Genomic DNA, 21,627 nt, shown 5'->3' with positions numbered 1-21,627 from the left:
GGATTGACCAGAGACCAACTACATGACTTCTCTTTTCCTTTCACATGCACAACTACGTAAATATACCAGTGCTAATATAAGAAAAAAGTGTGTTACATCTCTGACTAAGTTCTTTTATTCAGCAACTACTTATCGCTCTGAACTCCATCTGGTGACTGTTTGTTCCTCTACAGTATAGTGTTTTAAACATGAAGAGGAGACTGTGTCACAACCATTTTTCTCTATATGAAGAACTAACAATAAACAATGTCTTGGCAACACCACCTTCAAGGCGAACTGTGGTATGAAGGTCGGGCCATGCCAGCAAGCGAGCATTTCTACTACTATTATATTACATCCATTAGGCGAAGTTAAGGACCCTAAGGCCTCGATTTGGAAGGCCTCAAAATTTCCTTGTTTCTCTTTGCACATGTTTGATATTACCATTTTTTAAAAAGGCAAACAAAACACAAAAAAGGACAATGTCGTCTATTTGTTTTTTCCAATTCTCCCCACGCACTAAATTTCGAAATTGAATTGGTTTAAAGGAAATAATATCCAGTGGTCCACTACATAATTTGTATCTCAAAACTATATGCCAAATCGAAAAAACATGTAGTAGTCTAATTTTTTGTGGGAGTGTCCTCATCTAGTTAGACCTCTTAACTTAAATGGAAATAGAAAATCCCACGGTTAATGCAAAATCTCCACATTCTATGGCACCTTTTCCACTTCTTCTTAAGTTAATTAAAGACAAATTTAATTATCTCTTTCTCAACGATCTCTCTCTTACTACTTCCATTTTTCACTCCCAAACCATTGATATCTTAAAATCACATTCTCACAATCTCACAAATTGGTATTTAATACTTTTTGTATTTGGAAGGTAATCAATTTATACTCTTTAATGTGAAATTGATAATTTCTTTTTGATATGAATCTATTATTTACATATTATTCTCTTTGTCAATTTCAGAAATTATTTGCATTTTGGCTTCTATTAACAGAGTTACACACTAAAGAAATTAAAAGGGCACTAATTTTCTCGTAAAAATCACATTGATTTTGTTCTTTTCTCTTGTTCATTATTTTTTTTTTGATGTCCTTTTATTGTAAGTATGTCAAGAAAATTTGATTCTGGATATACCAAACTCAAAAAGAAAGAGAAAAGAGGAAGAATTGATTCAATCCAAAAGGGGCTCTTCTTAAGTATGTCACTAAAACTAAAGAAAATGTGCCAACTAGTTCTCTTTGAAGAGTTAGTAAATGAGCCACCAAGCAATTTAACACAATTAGAAAATAACGAAAAGACCGGAACAAATTGATGGAGATGAAAATATTATCGATAATGAAATGCATAGTTCACATATTCTCAAGAAAATGAAGGTCTTAATGACAATCTAGAATTTGGACCTTCAAATATATATGATCCAAAGCACTGGGAAAATGTTAGTACAAACTTGAGAGATTTTTTGGTTGAAAGAACTCCAATTAGGGAGGAGTTTGGTTTTAATTATCCTAAAGATGAGAATGCTAGGCATTTTTCCGCAGTACATTACGCTCAAAAACTAAATAGTCGAGGCACGCCTGAGAGGACATGGCTTGTCTACTCAAAAGACTTAGATAGAGTGTTTTGTTTTTGTTGTAAATTGTTTAGTTCTAACAGTAGCATGAGTCAATTAGCTAGTAAAGGAAGTAAAGATTGGATATGAAATGTTGGAATAAAAAAAAAACTTGTCAATGAGCTTAGAAAAAAAAGGCCTCACTTTGGATCGTCGCCTAAGGCCACATCCACCCTTGAGCCGGCCCTGATTACATTCTGATACAAGGACAGCATACTCATAATGAACAAGAGAAGCAGGATGATGACTGTAGGCCACAAAGTCCACACCATATTGAATTCTTGATGTCACAACCCAATTTTTTGGTCGCAGATGAGAATACACCTTGTAAGAAATTGAAAATATGTCTCTCTTTGACTTCATCAACTGCCATACTTCCTCATTATTTTGGAAGTAGTGATTCTTCCTAACAATCTCAAAACATTTTAAAGAATGGCACAGGTAAAAATCTTCCTCCAAACTCAACTCATACCATTGATTATCTTCATTGTCTGTGATAATGGGATGACCAAAACACGCTCTAATAAGTAGATCAGCTTGTTCATGACCCACTTGAAGAAGTACAACAAAGCCTGCAAGCAATCCATATGCCTTTGACTGGGATAGAGAAGATTGAAGTTGTGCAACAATTTTTGACATAGGATTTGCAAGAGCAATAGCTTTTGAACCCTTCCCCTTCCATCTTGTGTTTAAATCCACCATCATTGGAGAAGGGGAAGTAAGAGTTAGATTCAGACGAACTGAGAACTTGTTGAAATGATAATTAGGAGACCTTTGGACATGATGGATAGCATCACAGAAGGTCCTGTCCCAAAAATAGATTCGAACAGACACAAGAAAGATGCACAATGGTTATTTGTATTAGTGATTCTCTATCAGAAGTCAAAGAAGGAAGTCAAGACAAGCATAAGAAGCTTCCATTGTAACCAACTGACAGCTGTATGTAACAGAACCAGTTACAATACCTACAATGTAATCATGTATATAAATACTTCTTTGTAATAATGAAACAAACTAATCATAATACAATTTCATTCATAAATCTAGGGTTTCTATTTTGGTATCAGAGCCATTAAAGCTCATTTGAACTCCATCTTACTTTCTTCAAATTCAAAGATTAGTTCTCAATGGCAAGAACAAATCAGAATTCTCAGCCTTCAAACAACAATACAAATACAAATTAAATCTGATTACTGAAGATCTAAATCCAATAAATCATGTCAATTCAACAATTTCTGACGATCAAATTCCAGCTGCGAATCAGCAAAACATTGCTTCGATTCCATTAACTTCTTCAATCACTCCAAATCAAGAAATGAATCAGTTTCTTGGAAGTAATCCAGTTCAAGGAGTAAATCGACAAACTTATGGATTCAATCATCAAGCTTATGGAATCAATACAGGTCAAAGTTCTAATCATCAATTTCATGGAATCAACTCTGTCTATGGTGATTTCAATCAACAACAACAACAACAAGGTTTCAATCAAAGTTGTACCACTTCTCAGCAATCTATTCCTATTTTTCAAGGTTTCAGTAATTCTTCTATAAACATGATGCCAATGGCAGCACCACCGCAAAATACATCATATTCATTTCCGAACATTTCCAACATGGTTCTAGTAAAGCTTACAAGAGAAAATTATTTGATCTGGAAGCAATTCTTTTTACCAATATTCAACACTTATGATCTTAATGGACTCATTGAAGGTACTGATTCTAGTCCATCAAAGTTTCTATTCGATAATTTTGGAAATATTACTTCTCAAGTTAATCCAAATTATGTTAGTTGGATTAAAAGAGATCAAATGTTGCTAATTTGGTTAAATACCACTCTAAATGTAGAGATTCTTCCTTATGTGGTTGGTATTAAATCATCAAGAGAATTGTAGTTAACACTGGAAGTTAGGTTTTCAACCCTTTCTAGAGCACATGTTATTCAGCTCAAGGGTAAGCTTCAGGATATAAAGAAAGGTGGTTCCACTATGTCAACCTATCTTAATCAGATTAAACAGATTACAGATGCTCTTGCTGCTTCAGGGTGCCCTCTTGATGAAGGAGATATAATTTTTCATACACTAAAAGGTTTACCTACTGAGTATGCTGCTTTATGTACTTCTATAAGAGTTAGATCTAGGCATGATTATATTTCAGCTTAAGAACTTCACAGTCTTGTTCTTAGTGAAGACCTCATCATAGAAGGTTTACATGGCGCATCTATCCATTCTGATAATACTCATCAAGCCTTTTATGCTGGGAATTCCTCTGGAAATCAATACAAAGGGGGTTATAATGGCGGTGGTAATGATAATCGTGGAAGTGGCAGAAATAACTTTCGAGGATCAAACAGAGGAAATTATAGAGGAAGAGGAAGAGGAAACTACAATGGTAATACTGGCAGTGACAACAATAGTTACTCAAATTCAGGAAATGGTTATAATTCAAGCAATGGCTATACTTCATACAAGGGTTCAAGTTCATCAAGCTCCCAGACCACTCGACCACAATGTCAAATCTGCAACAAGTTTGGTCATTTGGCTATTGACTGTCACAATAGGATGAACCATTCTTATGTTGGTCGAATTCCTCCAGCTAAGCTTGCAATGCTTGCCAATCTCACTGAAGAAGACTCTCCTCAACATGCTTCAACTTCTTCCTATAATACAAAGGACTCAATGTGGTATGCTGATACAGGCGCAACAAACCATCTTACTTCGGATCTTTCGAATTTGTCTCTTCATTCTGACTACAAAAGGCACTGACAAAATCCTTGTTGGCAATGGTCAAGGTTTGTCCATCTATTAAATATACTGGTTCTTCATTCTTAACTCCTTTGAATTCCAGTCATAAGTTTACAATGCATGACATTCTACATGTGCCACATATCACACACAATTTGTTAAGTGTTTACAAATTTGTTACTGATAATCATTGTGTGCTGATTTTTACCCCTAATGCATTTTATGTCAAGGACATTGCATCGGGGAAGATTCTTTTCCAAGGCCCAACTGATAATGGCTTATATCCCCTGCATCTTCATCATCAACATCGTACTGCTTTTGTTTCTACCAAAGCACCAGCTTCAATTTGGGATTTGAGATTAGGCCATCCTGCTTCTGTTGTTCTTACCAACCTTATCAGAGATAAAAGTTTTGATGTTCAAGGATCTTCCATTTTACCCTTTTGTAATGCTTGTGCTTTAGGAAAAAGTAGAAAACTATCTTTCAAACTTTCTACATGTAAATCTACTTCTCCTTTGCAATTGTTGCATATTGACCTATGGGGTCCTTCTCCTATTCTCTCAATAAATGGTATGAGATTCTATGCAAGCATAGTAGATGATTTTTCTAGATATTGTTGGATTTTTCCATTTGGTTTTGAAATCTGATTTTGATTCTACATTTCAGTTATTCAAAGCATTCATTGAAAATTTCTTAAACTTCAAAATAAAATGCATTAGAACTGATGCTGGTGGGGAATTTACCAATACCAATTTTGAAGGATTTCTAGCATCTCATGGCATTAAACATCAATTTTCTTGTCCACATACACCATAACAAAATGGTGTAGTGGAAAGAAAACATAGACACGTCCTAGATATGGCCAGAACCTTGATTTCCCAATCTCATGTCCCTCCTCACTTCTGGGTGGATATTTTCTCTACTTTAGTTTACTTAATAAACAGATTGCCATCTCGTTCTTTGAACCATATCTCTCCATGGCAAAAACTCTTTCATACACCCAAATTACTCAACCCTCAAAGCCTTTGGCTGTAGATATTTTCCCTAGTTGAAACCATATACCTCTCACAAACTTGAAATAAGGTCCAAACCATGCATTTTTATTGGTTACAACCTACAACACAAAGGTTACAAGTGTCTTGATAATTCTACTGGAAGAATTTACATCTCCAGACATGTGGTTTTCAATGAACTGGAGTTTCCCTTTAAAACTTCAACTGTTTCAAATTCAATTACTTCTTTTATTATTTATGATTTTTGTACTTACTCTGGCACTTCAGAACAATCCATCTCTCCTGAAAATCAATCTATACCTAATTCTATTTCTGATTCATCTACCATTGATACATCACCCTCACCTATCATTTCTCCTACTTCTTCAAGAATTACTTACTCAAATCCTACTCATTCTATGACTACAAGATCCAAACATGGAATTTTCAAACCTAAAGTCCTTTTAACTACTAAACATCCCATTTCATATGCTTTACATTCCTCTTTGTCAGCTCTACCTACAACACCTACATGTTTTTCCCAAGCTTATAAAGATCCTAACTGGAGATCAGCTATGGTTACTGACAATGCTCTTATCAAAAACAAAACTTGGATTCTTGTTCCACCTGATCCAAAACAGAATGTATTGGGACATAAATGGGTGTTTAGGATTAAACAAAAGTCAAATGGCTCACTGGACAAACTTAAAGCAAGATTTGTTGCAAAAGGTTTTCATCGAGAGAAGTGGTTTTGACTATCAAGAAACATTCAAATCATTTGCTAAGCCCTCAAGCATCAATCAAAGTTATTATCCTATCTCTTTAGCAGTGAACTCTGATTGGGATATTAGACAATTAGATGTGTCAAATGCTTTTCTTCATGGGCATCTGAAAGAGGAAGTTTTTATGTCTCAACCTCAAGGTTTTGTTGATCCTCTCAAACCAACTTATGTGTGCAAGCTACCGAAATCCCTTTATGGACTTAAACAAGCCCCTCGTGCTTGGTATGAAGAACTCTATCAAGTTCTACTCTCTTTAGGTTTTGTCACTTCTGAAGCAGATCACTCTATTTTCATTAAGAAGGAAGTCAAGTCGTTGATTTACTTATTAGTCTATGTGGATGATATTTTGATTCTTCGGGAATAATTACATCAAATATCAAGAAGTTATACATCAATTGAGTTCAAATTTTTCCCTATCAAGGATCTTGGTTTTGTACAATTTTTTTTTTTCTTGAAGTTCAAAGAAGCTCTAGAGGTCTCTGTTTTGTCTCGGACAAAAGTATATTCATGATCTACTTACAAGAGCAAAGATGTTAGAAGCCAAACCTTTGCTTGCACTACTCGATTAATCTACCCCTGCACTTGATAATCATACTGGTGAAAAGCTTGTTGATCCCACTACATACATGTCAATTGTAGGAAGTCTACAATATCTGACTTGGACAAGACCAGACATATCCTTTGCAGTAAACTTAGTTTGTCAGTTTATGCACAATCCAAGACTCATATGAGTACAGTTAAAAGAATCTTGAGATATCTAAAAGGTACAATTACTCATGGATTATGGTTTACTAAAGGTTCTTTACATTTAAATGCCTTTATCGATCTTTGATTGGGTTTGGTGTCCTATGGATAGAAGATCCATTCTGGGGCTATTGCATTTTCTTAGGATCAAACCCTATCTCTTGGTGCGCTAAGAAAGACAATCTGCTTGTAGAAGCTCCACGTAAGCTGAATCTGGGGCTTTAGCACATACTTGCTTGAAACTTTTACTGGTTATGTGTATTATTTAAAGATATGCAAATTTCTCTTCCAAGGTGTCCTGTGATTCACTGTGACAATATAAGTGCAATATCTCTAGCCAATAACCCTGTTTTTCATGCAAGGACAAAGCATGTGGAAATTGACTACCATTATGTCAGGGAACTAGTTACAAATAACTTTTTAGATGTTCAATATCTCTGTTCCAAGGGCCAACTTGCTGATGTTCTGACAAAGGGATTATCTGCTCCAAGGTTCAAGCTGCTCATCTCCAAGCTGTCAGTCCAATCCTCTCCCTTCAGCTTGAAGGGGGGTATTAGTGATTCTCTATCAGAAGTCAAAGAAAGAAGTCAAGACAAGCATAAGAAGCTTCCATTGTAACCAACTGACAGGTGTATGTAACAGAATCAGTTATAATACCTACAATGTAATCATGTATATAAATACTTCTTTGTAATAATGAAACAAACTAATCATAATACAATTTCATTCATAAATCTAGGGTTTCTATTTATTTGATTTAAAAATCAATGCAATGCTTCTTAAATTAGACTTCCAGGAATTGTTTTACTTCATAATTGATATAAAGTTTCCTATTGATTGACATAAAACTAGAAGAAATTATTTTCTAAATTACAGTACTTACTCAATTCCAGTATTTGAAGTTGTATGTTCCTCGTGACATTGCTCCGGATTCCATCTAGAAATTATTTGTTCCTCGGCAGTGTAATGCTCGAAACATGAAGATGAGACCCTATCGTGAACATTATTGATGTGAAGAAGCAACAATGTTTTGGCAACACCATCTTCAAATCGTAATGTGGCATGAAGAGAAGGCCAAGCCATCAAGTGTGTTATATCCTCATCGCCTTTCAGTACAATCACCGCATACTCAGAGTGAACCAGAGAAGGATGATGACAGTACGCCACAAAATCCACGCCATATTTAATTTCAGATTTCACAGCCCAGTTTTTCGCTCTAAGATGAGAATAGGCCTTGTAGAAAATTGGAAACAGTTTTCTCCTTGACGTCATAAACTCCCATAGTTCATCATTCTCGAGACATTTATCTCTCCATACAACCTCAAGACACTTTAAAGAATGGAAAAGGTAAAAAGCTTCCTCCAAACTCAACTCATAGTGTTTCTTATCCTTACAGGCTGTGACAATGTGACAACCAAAGCAAGCTTGATCAAGTAAATTAGCTTGTTCAAGCTCAACTTCAAGAAGTACAGCACAATATCGATCACAGTCCCAAATACAACCATCGTGAAAGATAAATATCTAGGAAAAAAAAAACAAGCAGTGTGAGGTTCAACATCATAGTTTTCAATAATATTCATTTGATTCTCCACCCAATGTTTTTGTAAATTTTCACTCCAAGAAGAAATGAACTTTTTTATAATAGCAATTACGTCATCTTTGGTATTAGGAATGTGTATAGTTCAATTAATTTTGTAAAGAGAGAGAGACTTGTTTACGCGAAAGAGTTGAGACTTGAGACTTGTTTACGCGAAAGAGTGGCGAGAGACGGAAGTTTGACAGTGGATGTAAATTTTTCGCGTTTTTAGGTGGGGTTTGTTTGTTAGGTTAGGTAACTCTTATTTTCTCTACGCACGTGCCGGAGCAGTCTATCTGATGGTCACAATCGCTGCTTGTTGATTGACTTAAAATCATGTATCTTTGTGATCAAAAGAGTTCATATGTTATAGAGTCTAGACTCTATAATACTAGTTATTTTCAAGACCATCTATTATAAGTCATTAAAACCTTTTTTTTTCTTTAACTTAATTTTCAAACTTGAAACGTGTTCAAGACTTTAAAATCATAACCACAAGATTAATTGGAAAAAAAAAATCGTTGTAAGCGTATTTGACTGTCACGTAAAGGTCCATTTTGCTGTCATGTTCAGACTTCTCTATTTAAACACAACTAGTTTTGAGACTTGAGACAACGAACGAACCTTACTTTTTTCAGTACATGCATTACGATTTATTTTTTTTAGTACTTCTCTGATTAAGCTTCCACAAACTCAAGCATGGCTAGTGTCTTGACTAGAGATCAGATTTCTGAGTTTCGGGAAGTCTTCTCTTTATTCGACAATGATGGAGATGGTGAGTTCTTCCTGTGTCCGATCATGCGTTTAAACTTCAAACTGTGCAGATATCTGTTTCATTACTCTTTAATTTGTAAACTGTCCGGTTTGTATATTACTTATATATGATGGATACACAGATAGATCTTCCCTTAAACCCTGTATGCAATATAATCTTAAATACATTAAAGTGATCTCTATTGACCTATAACATAAGAGCAGAACATGAAATGTGTATGTGTGTTAATTAAGCAAGTAATTCTGAATTCGACTATATTTGTTTCCTTCTTTTTGTGGTATTTTAATAAAAAGTTTTTTTTTCTGAATTATTTTCAATGAATTGATCTGCTCTTTAGGTTGCATTACTATTGAGGAGCTAGCAACAGTCATTCAGTCATTGGATCAAAACCCGACGCAGGAGGAACTCCAACAAATGATTGGCGAAGTTGACTTAAATAGGAATGGAACAATCGAGTTTGGAGAGTTCTTGAATCTCATGGCAGAAAAGATTAAGGTTAGGAGGATAACAAAAAAAGAGAAAACCATAACGAGTCTACTTATAATTCTGTCCATACTATATTACTAATGCTGTTTGCTGTGCTTTTCCTACAGGAAGTTGATGCTGACGAAGAGCTGAAAGAAGCTTTCAGAGTATTTGACAAAGATCAAAATGGCTTCATATCTGCTAATGAGGTAAAACTCTTCTATTAGAGTGTATGTTTTAGCTCTTTTCGGGATGCAGGATTGCCGCGTTTAGTTAATCACTTCTGCTAACTACGTAAAAGGTATCAGTCCCATTGGACGACCATTTAAATTGTAATATATATCTGGCTTCTTAGAGGCCATTAACATCGTTTACACGAATTACGGTTAACTGAGAGAAAGAAATTCCACGTGTATGATGTGTCGACATCATGCATATTTCTAGTTGATCCATACCTAGAATCAACGTACACCAAAATGAGCATACGTAGCTAATACGTAAAAAACATATGTGAATTCACATTGTTCAAGTCCAGAGTACTTTTTGTTGTACCTAATATAATGTTTGTTTTTTCACGTTTACAGCTGAGGCACGTAATGATCAGTCTTGGTGAGAGTCTTACAGATGAAGAGGCCAACCAAATGATAAAAGAGGCCGATTTGGATGGTGATGGCCAAGTCAATTATGAGGAATTTGTGAGGATGATGTTGGCCGTGTGATTCATGTTTTGGTGAAAAGTGGAATCCTGACGATTCATATGCTTCCTTTCCTTGAGATCAGATCAGCCATTATATCCTTAATCTTTATATCCTTAACCGTATACATAGAGGATTAGAGGACAGAGCATGTCGTTTGAGGGGCGCGCATGTGTAAAGATGTAAACAAAAGAACAGTCTACCTAAACAAGCATAATATGTATATAACATAAGCTATTCGGTCTATTATATGCATTTTGAATGGTGACTAGGATCCACGCATTTAACAACAATCCGTGAAGCTCAAACTGTGGAGGATATATACAATATGTTATATATTTTCTTTGCTAAAGGTATAGTATATAATTGTATTGACTAGCCAAAAGTGAAAAGTGTTACAAATGAAAAGAATGAAGCAAAATAATATGTAGTTGTATATGGTGAGGCATACCAACTATATACATAGATTACAACAAGTAAGAAATATGTATTATGCCATGTCTTGATGTTCAATCCTAGCAGCTAGGAAATCTGGTCTTCCATCCCACCATTGAGTGTGTCCTTTGGGTAGAGATGCACCTTTGCGTGCATCAGCACCAAAGTTGCACTCCTGCCATGTGGAAGAGATGTGTAGCCACTCAACCTCATTTTTGAACCTGCTCCATAAAGATCTGGCTTTCCAATGCACTTGGTTTGTATTGAATATAATGCTTGAACTGCTGCGCTTGATTGAATCTGTTACTATCCATATTCTCTTCCAACCTTGTTGAATAGCCTTGGCTAAACTCAATGCAATATAGCTTGACTTTCAGCCACAAAGTTGGTCTCCACTCCTAGTCCACCGACGAATGACCCCAGCACAATGATGTCACTGTCTCTGAACAAGGACCACCATCCGGCACTTCCTGAATTTCCCATTGAAGAACCATCCGAGCACTGATTTTAATGACCATAGTTGGTGGATGGAGGTAGCCAATAGCACTCCATCATCATGATCTTGGGCGCTCTCCTCAATTCCCCTTGTAGACCCAATCCATGTAGAACGGAGAGATCAGCTGTTGTGTTATCCTGTGTCCCTTAGAGAGGTTATAGGCTCTGTATATTGCTTTTCTTATTTGAATGCAGTAGAACGCGTAACTTCACTGGCCCTTGTCATACATGATCCTGTTTCTATTTTTCCAACTACAAGGCTAGTAAGCGGCCATCCAATACGTAATATTGTAAAGAGACTTAATTACCAAGTCTTTGGTGTCATTTTTGAGTATTTATTAGAATTGACTTTAAAATGAAAGTGGAAGAAACTTAAAAATTGACAACCAATAATCTCGGTACATGTGTGCAGTCTAGTTTTTTCAGAACAGTATCCAAGGCTCTCCTCAGTACAGGGGCAATTGTCAACTGATCCTAATAAGAAAAGGACTCTCCTCAGTTGCATTGTCATTATCGTTCAAATCTCAATCCGACGTCATAACATGAATGCCAAATCCAATCAACTCTCTGCTTTTTTAGGAACCTTCATCATCTTTGACAGAGATTAGAGATCTTGATAGTGGACCATCTACCAACACAACCCAAGCTCTCAAAACATCTTAGTTTCACTTAAATTTCAACCAATGAACTTTTGTTGAATTTGCACGTATATTATTAGTGGCAGCCTATTAGCCTAAGATGCATACTTCTTCTTAAATCCCATACCGAGCCATTCCTTAGATTCAAAAGGTTGAATGTTCCTTATATTAAACCCGTCCTACGAATGGGTACCGTTATATTAAATTATTATAAAAAATATTAGCAATTATGTATAGCTATGAGATATGAAAATTATATTAATCACTCATTCAAATTTCTTGCACCACTCTCTATAAAAAAAAGCATCAAACCTTGATAAAACCCATCGATTTCTTTTTGTTGTTAGGTTTAATAATAGAAGTTTGATTGAAGTTTTGTGAGAATTCCCAATGTGGCAAAGATAATATTGAAGCTACTTGAATAGCAAGACATTCCCAATCATAATAAAATAATTATGATAAACATTACTTAAAATTCAAAATTATATTTGTCGAGACATTTATTCCCCCTACATATAATACAAACATGTTTTAGGGTTATTAGTTCAATGCATTTGCATCACGTTTCTGATTTTCCATTAATTATTCTTTGAGGTTAGTTTAGGGATGTCCATCTTGCCCGAAATCCGCCCAAAACTCGAACAAAATACCCGCACTGAACCATGCCCGAACCCGAACCTGAACCCAAACCGAAATACATAGGGTAGAGTTGGGTCACCCTCTCCAAACCTGGACCGACCCGATAATTTATCCCTAAACCCGTTAAAAGGGCTAAAAAACCCAAAACCGAACCCGGACCAAAATCGAACCCCAAATCCGGTTTCAATTGCATACTACTAATCTCATATAAAAGAATGAGTTAGATAAATATTTGGATTATGATCTCATTTATGTTTACAATGATAGATGAGTTATTTAATATATTGGATTATGAAAAAATTTATGTCGGGATTTCCAATTTTTTCAGTAATTGCACGTGATCATGTGTCTATAGTTCATTCTGAGTCCATATATTTTTAAATCATATCAAATAATTATGTCTGAGTATAGGTGATAATTACTTCCAAGTTTATTATAAGTTTTATTTTGTTTGAAGGATTGGTAGATAGCTGAAGAAGGAATAAAATGTAGATATATATTTCAAATAAAGTTTCTTATTGTCTTCTTTCTTCATTTATATCGGGCTTTATCCTACCCAAAACCTGAACCCGAGCCCGATGGGTACCCGAAATATAGGTTTAGGGTAGGGTTGGGTCACACTTCTCAACAAAATACCCGACCCGCTGAAAACCGGTTCGGGTTTGGGTAACCCAATACCCGTTCAAAACCCAAAAAGTCAGGTTCGGCCCAGGTCAGGTTGGGTACCCATTTGGGCATCCCTAGGTTAGTTCAATGTAATACGTTGCATTTAGCTTTCAATTTCTCATTAATTATTCTTTGAGGTTAGTTCAATGTAGTTGCATAAAGTTTCCGATTTTTCGTTAATTATTATTTGAGGTTAGTTCAGTGCAATTTCATTGAATTTATGATTTCTTTTAGTTATTCATTAAGGTTAATTCAATACAGTTGCATCCAATTTTCGATGTTTTGTTAATTTGTCTTTGAGATTAGTTCACTGCATTTGCATCCAGATTCCAATCTCCCGTTAATTACTCTTTGAGATTAGTTCAATACATATGCATCCAGTTTTTTATTTCCCGTTAATTATTTTTCTAGGTTAGTTCGATAGTTTATAATTTCTAGTTATTTATGCTTTAAGGTCAGTGCGATGCAGTTACATCTGGCTTCCGATTTCCAGTTAACTATTATTTGAGGTTATTTCAATGCATTTGCATCCAATTTCTGATTTCCCGTTAGTTAATCTCTGATTTTAGTTTAATGCAGTTGCATCCAATTTCTAATTTTCCATTAATTATTCTTTGAGGTTAGTTCAATGCAGTTGCATCCAATTTTCAATTTTATGTTAATTGTTCTATGAGATTAGTTCAATGCATTTGCATCAAGTTTTTTATTTTCTGTTAATTATTTTTTGAGGTTGGTTCAATGCAGTTACATCAAATTTATAATTTCCTATTAAATTAATTATTTATTTAAGTTAGTTCAGTGCAGTTTTACCCATTTTCCAATGTTTCGTTAATTAGTCATATTGAGATTAGTTCATTACATTTGCATCCAGTTTCCGATTTTCCATTAATAACTCTTTAAGGTTAGTTCAATATATCTGCATCTAGTTCTGATTATTTATGCTTTGAGTTTAGTTCGATGCAATTACATCCGGTTTCTAGTTTCCTGTTAACTATTATTTGAGATTATTTCAATGCATTTGTATTTAGTTTCTGATTTCCCACCAATTATTCTATGAGGTTAGTTCAATGCAGTTGCATTCGGTTTTTGATTTTCTGTTAATTATTTTTTGAGTTTAGTTCAATGCATTTGCATCCAGTTTAATTTTCGGGTTCCCATTAATTATTATTTGAGGTTTGTTTGATGTATTTGTATACTGTTTTCGATTTTTCGAAATATTTTTCAAGGATTTGCATCCAATTTCTAATTTCCCGTTAGTTATTCTCTGACGTTAGTTTAATGCAATTGCATTCAGTTTCTGATTTCTAGTTAATTACTTTTTTAGTTTAGTTTGTTGCATTTGCATAAAGTTTCCGATTTCGCGTTAATTACTTTTTGAGCTTAGTTATGTATTTGAATCCAGTTTCCGATTTTCTTTTAATTGTCCAATGTGGTGTGTAATACCAACTTCTACTGATCCATCTTTAGTGTCCTTACAAACATGACATAAAAAATAAATTATGATTGATTTACTATGTGGGATCATCAAAGATTATCCAGTTCTCGATTTCCCGTTAATTATTCTTTAAATTATGCATGACTCACTATGTGGAATCTTCAAAGATTATCTACGAATAGGTGTTAGTTGTTATATTAATTATTCTGAAAAATATTTGCAAATATGCAGAACTATTATATATTAATATTATATTGATAACTCATCTAAATTTCTTATAATGTGAAAACCTCACTCTCCATTAAAAAAAAAGAACTCGCCTTTGATAAAACCCGTCAACTTCATTTTGTTGTTTGATTGAAGTTTTATGAGATTGCCTAATAAGGCGAAATTTATATATATTGAAGCTACTTGAATAGTAATGATTTCCCAATCATACGGAAAGAGATAAGATAAACACCATTTTAAATGCAAAACTATACTTATCAAGATATTTCCACAACATATAACTCACCAACTATGTTTTGAGGTTAGTTCAATGCATTTGTATCAAGTTTTTGATTTTCCGTTATTTATATTTTGAGGTTAATTCAATGCACGCAGTTGCATCTAATTTATGATTCCCGTTATTTATTTTTTGAGGTTAGTTCAATGCAGTTGCATCCAATTTCCAATTTATTGTTAATTATTCTTTGCGGTTAGTTCAATACATTTGCATCCAATTTTCAATTTCCTATTAATTGTTATTTGAAGTCAGTTCAATACATTTGCATCGAGTTTCTGATTTCCCGTTAATTATTCTGTGAGATTAATTTAATGCATTTGCATCCAATTTCCAATTTATCGTTTATTATTTGATACGGTTGCATTTGCATCTAGTTTATGATTTCCCATTAATTATTGTTTGAGGTTAGTTCAATGAATTTGTATACAGTTTCCAATTTTCTGTTAATTATTTCTTGAGGTTAGTTCAATGTATTTGCATCTAATTTATTTTTTGAGATTAGTTCAGTGCAGTTGCATCCGGTTTCCGATTTCCCGTTAATTATTATTTAAGATTAGTTCCATGCATTTGCATTATGTTTCCAATTTATAATTATTTTTTCTTCGAGATTAGTTCAATACAATTTAATTTAATCTTTGAGTTTTAGTTCAATACATTTGCATCCAGTTTTCGATTTCCCGATAATTATTTTTTTATGTATTTGCATCCAAATTTTGATTTCTCATTAATTATTCTTTGAGGTTAGTTTAATACATTTGTATTCATATTCCGATTTTCTATTAATTACTTTTTAAGATTAGCTTAATTTTTGCATTTGCATCAAGTTTCCGATTTCCCGTTAAATATTATTTGAAGTTAGTTCGATGCATTTACATCCAATTTTCGGTTCTCCATTAATTGTTATTGACATTAGTTTCATTCAGTTATTTTATATATATATATATATATATATATATATATATATATATATATATATATAAATATATATATATATATATAAATTTATATATAATATTTAAAACAATTATATTTAATTATCTCCCAAACCCACAATATTTAAAACAAAACCCAAAAACCCTGATCAAACCCAAAACCCTATATATACAAAAAAAACTGAAATCAAAAGAAACGAAAAGGAAAAAATCCTTAAATTACATTATTAAACTATAAAGAAACTAACCCACTCTTGAAAAATCTTAAACCATAAGACTCCAAGAGCAACTCCAAATCACGCCTCTCATCCATCGTGCACTCCACCATCTATGTTCCTAAGAACACACCCACGTTGCAAAACAAAGCAAACATGGGTCGAAGAAATTAAATTTGCTTGGTATGAGTAGACTAACAACAAAATATATAATAATCTTTTAAATGAATAAATGTAACATTTCAAACAATTTTAACTTGGAAGACAATATAGTTCCGTTTTCCAAAAAACGGGCGTGTAGTTTCTTCCCAAGTAAGATTTCACACCCAACATACAAATTCCAAGAATCTCATATAACAATTGCTTTCGCCATTCCAACTTTCCAAAATAACTCACAATACAATACCACTTATATTCCATTTATTAAATGCACATATGACAACCTAATTAAATATGTGTTTGGTATACCTTACCTTTTAAGCCAACACGTCGCCTTAGGGTAGGATATTTACGTCCCTGCTTGAAAAGATTAATAGATCCTACCCTCTCCGCAAAAAAAGAGTTAGACATCACAATAAAATGATTTATCTCAAATGGTCAAAATTCCATTAATAACCAAACCTCATTTAAGACAATTAAGTCTAATTGATATTACGGTTCGTCCATATTCGGGAATACCACTTATCATAATACCTTCATCAAGGGTAGTCATTCATATGACATCATTACGTCATAAAGTTTACTGCGTGCATAACCATAGATCTCAGACTATCACAAGTCATTAATAGTTTCGTAATAACATATCAAGTTATAGTCATTTCACAGTCACATAGAAATCACAATCATTTACTAATATTATTTACCGTTACACTTCATATCCATAACATTACACAATTCATATACTTTTACTTTAGTATCACTCGTCTACTTATGAGAACGAGGAAAAGTCACAACCAAGGAGTACATTCATCCCTTGTGAGTGTCAACTCATACAAACCACGTAAGCATTTAGCATAAGAAATCATATACATCATATGCAATAACTCCATCACACGTAAAATCAATATTTTACTTTGCTTATTAATTATCTCGTTGACTCATTTATTCAAAGACACAGCCCAACCTTTTAGTTCCTACTCCACGATTTGCACTACACACATTTGCCAAATCACACATATCCGTGTGCCTCACTCACACCGAAAATTACCACTACAAGACATATGTCCCAAGCGGGATATCAGCCTCCAGAAACATATTTTTATCTTGTAAACTTCGTAACTTGTCAGTCACCATCTCTCGGGCTTTCCATACACATAATCACAAAGCCTCCTTTGGGCATAACAAAATATCGGGTCATTCATGGCACATTCAATGAATACCTTGGGTCATTCCCACCACATTCAAGGAATACCCATCATAACACTAACGGCCATTCATGGCACATTCAATGAATGCCCTGAGTCATTCCATCACATTCAAGGAATACCCAAACCTACATTCCCGTACATTCAAGGAATATGACCAACCCGCAAGGCGAATACCTTAGTTCCTCTCTAGGGCAGTCCAAACTATTGGGTCATTCATGGCACATTCAATGAATACCCGGGTCATTCATGGCACATTCAATGAATACCCATCTATCACATGACATCACAAGTCATAATATCTCATTACCAAATCACGAGGCATGGAGAGTTCTAAAGATGTGGGCGACACTTTAAAACATTATTATCACTTATAATTATACTAGCATTACTCATGTCAAAACAGACCACACATGTAGAGAGTCATTTTGCGTGTCAAGGCAAATCAAGCACTTAAGCATCATTTAATGTAAACAGACTTATAATCAAACAAATACAATTTACATAACCACACTCATATATACAATATTGTAAACAAATATTTCATTAACCCAAATTCAAGTCCACACACACTAATGTCCAAAACAGATCTACATATACTAAAGTCTATATTCATATACAACTTCTATCTCACACATATATATTTATGTAGTATCAAAACAACAGTACTTTTTAACACAATCACATAGTTATCACACAAACTAATATATATATTATAGATATAGTGAGTGGACTGTACATAAAGGCTTTTTAATGATCCAATCTTTTAAGATTAGAATCAAGCCTTACGTAGCTCTTAACCAATTCTCCAAATATTTTAATAATCACGATAAAATAAAACATATAGATATATTTTCATTCCACACCAATATTTTCACAATAGTAAGAATATATCGAAAGTATAATAACCACTGACCATCTAATGCCATCATGTAACCACCCAACTATATCTATTTTAAACTTGAGCTAATTCTAACAACCTTGTTAATCCGTGCCTTGACAGACAACCCACCATTGGATCTGCCTAAAATTTGTATATGTCATTTAACTGGATATCAAGAATCTATGGATTAAATTTGAGGTCAATCCGATAATAGGTTGACCTCCATCTAAACAGAAACAAAAGGACTGCACCCATCAGTTTTCTGGTGTAGTTTCTACTACGACTAGTCCCACTAATGGAAGCCTCGACAGATATCAAGCCATTGGATAAATCTAAAAATCTAATATGGAAGACTAAAATGTGTCAGGAAACTATAGATTAAATTTCATACAAATCCGAGTACGGAAAGGTCACCATCTAAGAAGAAACAAAAGACTGCACACTGCAGTTTTTCTGGTGTAGAAACACTAGGACCTGTCATGCTTATGCGCACCTCGACAGAAATCCAACCGTTGGATCTGTCTAAAATTTTAATATGTCAGACTACAATGTGTCAGGAAACGATGGATTAAATTTCATACAAATCCGAGTATGGAAACGACACCATCTAAGCAGAAACAAAAGACTGCACACTGCAGTTTTTCTGGTGTAGAAACACTACGACGTGTCACGCTTATGCGCGCCTCGACAGAAATCCAACCGTTGGATCTATCTAAAATTTTAATATGTCAGACTACAATGTGTCGGGAAACTATGGATTAAATTTGAGAGACATCCGTGTGCGGAAAGATCTCCATCTGAACAGAATTAAAAGACTGCACAGACAACTTTTCTAGAATGGTGTTTACTGTTAACTGTTCATCTTTTTCACAAAACTCTATACAATTTATTAATGGCTTTATCCTCCCAATATACAATCCATATGATCACACATAACAAACAACATATCCTATTTCTATGGAAACAATAAAAGAAATAAATATAACTCACCTTATTAAGTCTACAAGATGTAAACAACTATGAATATCAATAGTCGCGGTGAGCCCAATACTTTAAGTCCCCTTTTTCTCTTTTCTTCCTCTTCCCCTTCTTTTTATTGGAGGCTAGGGTTTTGATTTTGAATAATCATATTTTTTTCAGAGAAAAATTCAAGCTCTTATTTATTCCATGTTTTAAGTCTGTTTAAAAAGGTAACCTTGTGGGCCTCCAATGGGTCTAAAACACCCAAGGTCCATACCTATATGAATGGGTACATTTTAACAATCTTTTCAAGCCTAAAATGATTATAAAATACCCACATAAGTTCTAACAAACAATTCAAGTAAAACATTAACTTTTTTTTTTTTTTGAAAATCAACAATAGCTAAACAAATTCTAGAATAAGCTAGACTTCATAATATAATAGTTATTTTCAATCAAATAATTTAATTTATGTTGTTTAAAAATTGGGGTTGTTATAATATACACACCTTTAAATGAATCTCGCCTCGAGATTCTAGAAAAAAGAATGTAGATTAACCAAACAAACATATGCCAAGCAATAATTCTTCTAAGTTAACTGATCATATCTCAATGACTCAATTTTATGTGATAATCTAAAACATGTCGCTAAGGTTAATTACACTTCATTTACGGCTTGCACCAAAAGGTCATGTAAACAAATATTAGAAATTAGATATAAGTGTATACCCAAGTATACACACCTTAAAAAGGAATACACATATACAATAATGTATAACCTTACATGTGGACATACGTAAATTAAAACCACGTATTGAGAAACACTCCTTTATACTTAAAATCACGAAAGACCAAAATCCAAAACGGGAACAAACAAACTTGAAAACAACAAAAAACTTAACACCATAAAAAACACTCCTACTACCCATTACCACAATCCGAGGATCACCTAGACCTTCATCATTCTAGGCTAACCTAGGCTCGATACCAAAATGTCATATATATATATATATATATATATATATATATATATATATATATATATATATATATATATATATATATATATTATTACTAGCAGATTCCGTTTACATTATAGTGTTGAAAAATTATAAATTCATAAATTTAATTGGAATATATCGTAATTATTATGGCCAGAATTGTGATTTTTGGAATTCATAACTATGAATAAATGTCTAATTTTCCACAATGGATGACGCATCAAATCGAAAGGGTTTTAAGAAAATCGTTTATGGTGGAAACTATTGTTTTTAACAATTTAGTTTTTTGTCTCATATTTTTTTTCTTCATAATTAGCTATATTGTTTAGGAAAAGGAGGAGACTCGTGAAAACTCTAAATGAGATTGTTTTTTTCAGAATTAGCTATAGTGTTTTAGGAAAAGTTAAAGACTATATGAAACTCTAAATGAGATTGTTTCCTTATTTATATCATATTTTTTTATAATTAATAGTACAGTTTAGAAAAAAAAAAAAAAAAAAAAATGGAGTCTCCAAAGTGTTCCAAAAGTAGATTGGTGAGGGTATAACTATAATATATATATAAGGAATTAGAATATGTCGTGAATTATTGTAGTCGGAATTGTGAATTTTGGAATCCTTAACTATGAATAAATGTCTAAATCTCACAGTGGATGGCGCATCAAATCGAAAGGGTTTTAGGAAAATCGTTTTCGGTGGAAACTATTATTTTTAGCAATTTAGTTTTTTTTTTTTTTTTTTTTTTAATTAGCTATATTATGTAGGAAAAGTTTGAGACTTTATGAAACTCTAAATATGATTGTTTTTTTTCGTAATTAGCTATAGTGTTTAGGAAAAGTTAGAGACTCTGTGAAACTCTAGATAGGATTGTTTCCTTTTTTATATCCTACTTTTTTATAATTACTAATAGAGTTTAGAAAAACCTAGAGTCTCTAGGAGTGCTCCAAAAAATAGATTGGTGAGGGTACAACTATAATATATATCTAAAGATAAAGATAAATATTTGTTTCTTATTTTATCTCTTACTTTTTCTTAACTAGCCATGACACGTGGGCACTCTAAAAATGCTTCCTCAATTGAAATTGAAGAG

At 33.6% G+C, this 21,627-nt stretch overlaps 2 protein-coding genes across 2 annotated transcripts; one reads left to right on the top strand and one right to left on the bottom strand.

The window, feature by feature from the left end:
* Positions 1 to 44: 44 nt before the first annotated feature.
* On the bottom strand, positions 45 to 9,082 carry LOC147499876 (uncharacterized). The gene is made up of 4 exons (XM_086563555.1): positions 9,065 to 9,082; positions 7,743 to 8,380; positions 1,787 to 2,406; positions 45 to 323 (listed from the first exon to the last, which is right to left on the bottom strand). The coding sequence occupies exons 1-4, from the start codon at positions 9,080 to 9,082 to the stop codon at positions 130 to 132; spliced, it is 1,470 nt and encodes a 489-aa protein (XP_086419681.1). The 3' UTR covers positions 45 to 129.
* Positions 9,031 to 10,616, top strand: LOC147499875 (calmodulin-2-like). Its single transcript, XM_086561631.1, has 4 exons — positions 9,031 to 9,210; positions 9,548 to 9,705; positions 9,804 to 9,884; positions 10,260 to 10,616. The coding sequence occupies exons 1-4, from the start codon at positions 9,135 to 9,137 to the stop codon at positions 10,392 to 10,394; spliced, it is 450 nt and encodes a 149-aa protein (XP_086417757.1). The 5' UTR covers positions 9,031 to 9,134; the 3' UTR covers positions 10,395 to 10,616.
* Positions 10,617 to 21,627: the final 11,011 nt, after the last annotated feature.

This window comes from Coptis chinensis, chromosome 5 (assembly GCF_015680905.1).
Source record: "Coptis chinensis isolate HL-2020 chromosome 5, ASM1568090v1, whole genome shotgun sequence".
In the NCBI taxonomy this organism is placed as follows: domain Eukaryota; kingdom Viridiplantae; phylum Streptophyta; class Magnoliopsida; order Ranunculales; family Ranunculaceae; genus Coptis; species Coptis chinensis.
The sequence above is the reverse complement of the archived record's forward strand: the minus strand, read 5'-3'. Positions and strand labels throughout refer to the sequence as shown.